General features: G+C 41.3%; 1 protein-coding gene across 2 annotated transcripts; it reads left to right on the forward strand.

The window, feature by feature from the left end:
* Positions 1 to 405: 405 nt before the first annotated feature.
* Positions 406 to 4,080, forward strand: LOC100273863 (uncharacterized). Of its 2 annotated transcripts, NM_001365806.1 has the most exons (7): positions 455 to 736; positions 813 to 936; positions 2,198 to 2,312; positions 2,729 to 2,788; positions 2,862 to 2,945; positions 3,027 to 3,103; positions 3,637 to 4,000. In NM_001365806.1, the coding sequence occupies exons 1-7, from the start codon at positions 576 to 578 to the stop codon at positions 3,706 to 3,708; spliced, it is 693 nt and encodes a 230-aa protein (NP_001352735.1). In that variant the 5' UTR covers positions 455 to 575; the 3' UTR covers positions 3,709 to 4,000. The 2 variants fall into 2 exon arrangements, with proteins under 2 accessions (XP_035820888.1, NP_001352735.1); XM_035964995.1 differs by lacking the exon at positions 3,027 to 3,103 and having other exon boundaries at positions 406 to 736; positions 3,637 to 4,080.
* Positions 4,081 to 5,373: the final 1,293 nt, after the last annotated feature.

Genomic DNA, 5,373 nt, shown 5'->3' on the forward strand with positions numbered 1-5,373 from the left:
CTGACAGCCGCTAAAGGTGGAGAATCGCTGTTCATCCGCTATCTGTCCTTCGCATCGTCCAAGGAGAATTGCGACACACTGTGACGCACAACCAGCCACTGAGAAAATAAATATTGTACGATTAGATACTGAGAAAATAAAATTAATTACGTCTTTGTACGATTAATTCTAGTGAAATAAAAGAAAAACATTGAATAAATATTGTAGTTTATGGATTATGTTAATACTGTAGATATAGAGGACGAAATTTAGAGAACGTTGCTGGAGATGAAGAAAATTTAGAGGGTGAAATTTTTTAGAGTGTTCTGTAAAGGACAGATAATATATTCTTTTAGAGGATGAAATTTAGAGGACGCTGTTGGAGACCGTCTTATACTTGTACCGTTCCGGTCCCTTCGACACTTCGTCTATTTGCGGTTCTCGGCGCAATACATTTCCCAACACAGCGCCGTACGCACAGCACAGTCACGGTACTCCACCGCTAAAACCTTCGGAAAGAATCCCCAAATCTCGCACACCTCGAAGCCTTCGAGGCCCGAAACCCTAGCTCCTCGGCCTCCCCGCCGCTTCCACCCATGGCTCCAGGACTGCAGCGCTTCACTGACATTGCGGACGACGGCACGCCCCAGCTCGACGCCGCGTCCGGCGAGGAGCTGGTCCGTGTGGACCGCACCGTGGCTGTCGCCCTTGGCCCCCGCTCGCCGGAGTCCCCGGGGACTCTGTTCGTCACCACCAGGTATTGAACTGAGATTGCGGTTGCGACACTTCTTCTTATGCTTATTGATTCGTTAACTGTTGGCTGGTTCAACCAGGAGGGTGATTTGGCTCAGCGAAGCGGAGAAGGGCAAGGGCTACGCGGTGGACTTCCTCGCCATCTCGCTTCACGCTGTGTCGCGCGACCTCGAGGCGTACCCCTCGCCCTGTATCTACACTCAGGTGATTGGAGCAGCAAGCTCTCCGTTCGCCGATACTGTGGTTCTCGTTATCGATTCTGCCTTCTGAGGTCCAATAGGATCAGAGATTGAGCAGGTCTAGCTCTGATGTTCTAACAGTTGAGCTATCTGTTCCTAAAGTGTGGGCCTGCCTCATTGAACTGACTTGGACCATGGTCTAGGATGTATAGAGTTTTCTTAGCTGTAATCTTGTACTAGTTGCTAGTGGCCTATTGGGTTAGGCTGTGCATTTCAGCTTGAGATACTCTTACTGGATGACCCCTTGGCTTGCGGAATTACCGAAAACGTTCTTCTGCTCTTTGCTGGGTGTTTTGAGAATACCTCAGCATTAGGAGAACAAGGAGCTCTGATTCACAGATCATAGAATTATCATGGATTACTCGGTGTAGGATCTTTGTCACACAGCGCTTAGTTGTAATTTTGTTTCCTGGCTGTTGCAGTTGAGTCGTACTGCCGTAGTCAAAGTTGCAGCTGGTACCATTGTGGATTGGGTGTTTATAGCTCTGCACTGTTTGGTGTTTTGATTGGTACTCTGGGGACAGTTGTGCTCAGATGTTCTCTTGTGGATATACTCAAGGTTCATCAGCTAGGTTCTTATCGTTGTAAGACTGTTTGGCAGAGGTGGAGCTTCATTAGGGCCATGAAACCTCCTCATTTTTTACAATTCTATAAAGAACGCTATAGTAACTTAGATATTTTGCTACTAAATTGGCCACTCAAGCTCTCTAAACCATTTATATTCTACGATGCCCCCCTCTAAATTTAACCTTAAGCTCGGCCACTGCTGTTTGGAACTCATGCATTTCCACTGATGAGCAAAAGTTCTCTATTTGCATGAGAGGTGCCTCTTAACATTTTCTCATTTTTTGATAGCTGTGACTACCTGTCTTATTTCGTATGAGCTTTCTTTATTGCTTCTTCATTCATATTTCACCAGTGATGTTGCTGTAGAGTTTCTGAGAAAGCTAACCCTCAATTGCATACAGATGTATGGTATTCCTGCTGCGTTGTTTTTTTATGAACGTGCATTTTGCACCCTGCTGCACTGGTTCAAATTATGTGAATAAGAACCCTATTTATCTTATTTAATAGCTGCACTGCATAACCTGATTATGAGAAGTTTGGATCTGTTTTTGGTGTTTAATAGGTGCACTGTAAGCGATTATTTGTCTGTTTGTTTCTGTTGTTTGGTTTTTAATATTCTCGAGTGTAGCTGTCTCACTTTTTGTACATTTAATTTGAAGATTGAGGCAGCAGTTGGTACAGAAGAGGAGGCTGGGGAATCAAATCCTGAAGCAAATGAACTAGAGCTATCTAGAGTATCTGAAATGAGGCTCATACTAGCGGACCCCGGTCAACGTATCCTCTTGAATTATGTTGTTTCATTAAAAGATTTCTTTGTTCAAGCATGTGTGTATGCCTTGAGCTTGATGATGGAGTTCAAGTGAGTGCTGATTCAGACTCCATGACTTGTGATCTGGAAAACTGATTCAAGGCATTACTAATTATGTTATGCAAATAATTGTCATAGATAACCCTTGTGAATTTATTTGTAAAATTAATGTCAGCGAACTACTAAATTTTCTTGTTTCTGGAGTTCTTAAAAAATATCCTCAACCCCTTATTTATCCTAGGGGTATGCTTTACCGATTTGAAACTTGTCATAAATAAGATTATTATATGCCTACCTTTACTTTATTTGATTATTTGAATCCTAACAACCTTTTTATACTGTTCGTGGCATTGCATGACTTGTATCCTTGACAGAGCTTCAGTGGATGCACTTTTTGATGTCTTCTGTCATTGTGCTGAACTGAATCCTGACCCTAATGCTGGTAAGCCATGGAACTACAGTTGATACCTAAAAAGGTTCTGTCTGCAGATCTATGTAATCTTTTGAAATTATAGAGTGCAATGGGGAGAATGGCTGGATCCGTGGTGAAGATATGTCTAATGGTGACTGGATTCGTGATGATGTGGACATGGTTGATGGTAAGTATTGTGCTTTTCGTGTTCTACATTTTTACGCTAATGTGATAGCAGCAGCACTTAGATGTCTTACCTTGCATGCAGAAAATGTCCCGCAGTTTTTCAATGCCAATCCGATAGGTCAAAATGGTGGATATGACCTTAGTCGTTCAGTATTTGAGGTATCCAATGAATTTATTTATAGCTTATAGATTTTATTTTCTTTAATATTGCTAAATAGAAGGGCAGGCTTGCTGTGGTCATGAGAGTTGTCTCACTGAGTCACAGGTCGCAGTCTCTTTCCATTTGCGGGGAAAGATTTGACTTGTTTATCCCTTCCTCAGAGGCTCGGACCCCACTGTGTCTGCCCTTTTTATTAATATTGTATAAACATATGATTGGAACAAATGCCCATGTGAGATAAGCCTTGTTTAGCCTCTGTTGATACTGGGCGTCTTCTATTAAAGCTGCACGCTGAAAACAATCATGTAACACAAATACGAGTGTTTGTCTGAATCGTATGGATGTTAGAAATTGTTCCCGTGGATTTATTGTGATAGTATTAATCTTGTTTCTGGTCTATTTTTTGCTGTGGTTAATCAATTATTGTTTGGAAAATAATATGCACTAGCACTATCTTATCCCGATGTATTCATTTCTAATTATGGTAAAAAAAAGACTCTGAGTTAACGTTACTCACATTTTTTGCTTGCAGCTTCAAATCAACGACCAACGTTTTGAGGATGCAGAGGAGGAACAGGAGAGCCATGAAAATAATGGACATTAGAAACAGAGACATGTTCCTCGAGAGCATCATGTGATTTATTTTGTTGTAAATCACTACCGATGCAGCTCGGTTTGCCTACTGTTTCATCTACACTTTCTCTTCCTTTTTCCTTGATGTTATAGGATTAACATCACTGGGTGACTTTCTGGAATTGCATCGATGGTTCCTTTTGGTGAGAAAAGGTCTTGCTGCTGGTCAAGAATGTAACTTGTAGAGCATGATGTTGAATCGTGTGAAATTAGTTCAGTACTTTTGATCTAACAAATAGAAGGTCGAATTGGGAAAGGAGATATATTATCTTTTCCCTTGTATATCATGGCACCGTTATGTTACGTCTGCTTAGAATTAAATTCAGTTTGGGTGTTGCAGGGACCCGTCTCTCTTTCGTATATCAGGGATAGTAGCAATTGAAGTACAGCGGCTTCAGGATTGGCCATATGGACAATGGACACGAGACGAGTGTAGAGCGCGTGGTGTCCATCCCGACGGTGCAACAGAGAACGCAAAGCAAGTGTTGCTGTGTACTTTACAATTGCTGTGTATTCGTATAATATGTTTGTTAAGGATGTCTTTACCAGCCATTCTATGATTCTATCCTATCCTCTATCTTATCCCATATTTTAAACTTAGGCCTTATTTGTTTTCTAATACTAAATTTTAGTCCTTGTCATATCAAATATATGACAAATGTTTTGGAAGCTAGTTAGAATATTAAATATAATTTAATTACAAAATTAATTAAACTGATAAGAACTAAACATTTGCTAATCATGGATTTAGTAAACATTTGCTAATCATGAATTTATTAGGTTTAATAAATTTGTTTCGTTGTTTAGTCTTCAATTGTATAATTAGTTTTATAATTACTATATTTAATATTTGTAATAGATATTCAAATATTCGATGTAACACGTACTAAACTTTAGCCTCTAAAATCAATCACCTCTTTAACTCTATAAAAAGTGTAATCTATAGTACAAATTCTCTATTTTACATGATTTACCGCTGACAGCCTTAACTTTGGATGTATTGCTTACGATAATTCGTTAAAATTCAGGATTATATAATTGGTTAATGGACAGTTCAACTTGCTAACCATCGTCTCATCGTTTTACATGATTCGCCGCTGGCAGTCTTAACCTTGGATGTATTGCTTACGATAATTCCTTAAAATTCAGAAGTATGATTGACACCAAGTACCCTGAAAACGAAAAGTACACTTAACCTAGGCGAAGGCAAGGACTCGCTGTACATGTACTCGTGGTTTAGGTAGATTTTACCTGTTCCTAACAAATGCTCGGTGTTATCCACGTTTGTTAACAGCAGGGGGCTTGGAAGTTGGAAGATGGCGCGTCTCTCTCTCCTTCGTTCTCCTGGTCGCCCCCTCCTTTACAACCCTCCTATGCCAAACGCTTCAATGGTGGGAAGCCCTCTCCTCCTCCCTTCCAAAATGTGGAAGTCTGTAAGCCCAGATCGACCGCTGCACAGGAATGGGCCACACCCCGCGTTGGCCTGTGGCGCGGATGGACTTCCGGGGTGGAGCTGAGCCAGGCCGAGAAGGAGAAATACGATGCAAATGTTGAAGGCCCTTTCTGCTTGACGGAGACTCCGCCTCACGCAGGTAATTCCTCCCCTCTCTCGTCGCATTGCTCTCTTCTCCCCAGA

Source organism: Zea mays, chromosome 1 (genome assembly GCF_902167145.1).
Source record: "Zea mays cultivar B73 chromosome 1, Zm-B73-REFERENCE-NAM-5.0, whole genome shotgun sequence".
Classification (NCBI taxonomy): Eukaryota; Viridiplantae; Streptophyta; class Magnoliopsida; order Poales; family Poaceae; genus Zea; species Zea mays.

What these genes read in the sequence shown, in the direction of transcription:
- LOC100273863 (NM_001365806.1), top strand. Translation starts at nt 576, where the DNA reads ATGGCTCCAGGACTGCAGCGCTTCACTGACATTGCGGACGACGGCACG. An exon ending in ACTAGCGGACCCCGGTCAAC is followed by an intron (nt 2,313 to 2,728) that starts GTATCCTCTTGA and finishes ACAGAGCTTCAG; the next exon opens with TGGATGCACTTTTTGATGTC. An exon ending in TTAGTCGTTCAGTATTTGAG is followed by an intron (nt 3,104 to 3,636) that starts GTATCCAATGAA and finishes TTTTGCTTGCAG; the next exon opens with CTTCAAATCAACGACCAACG.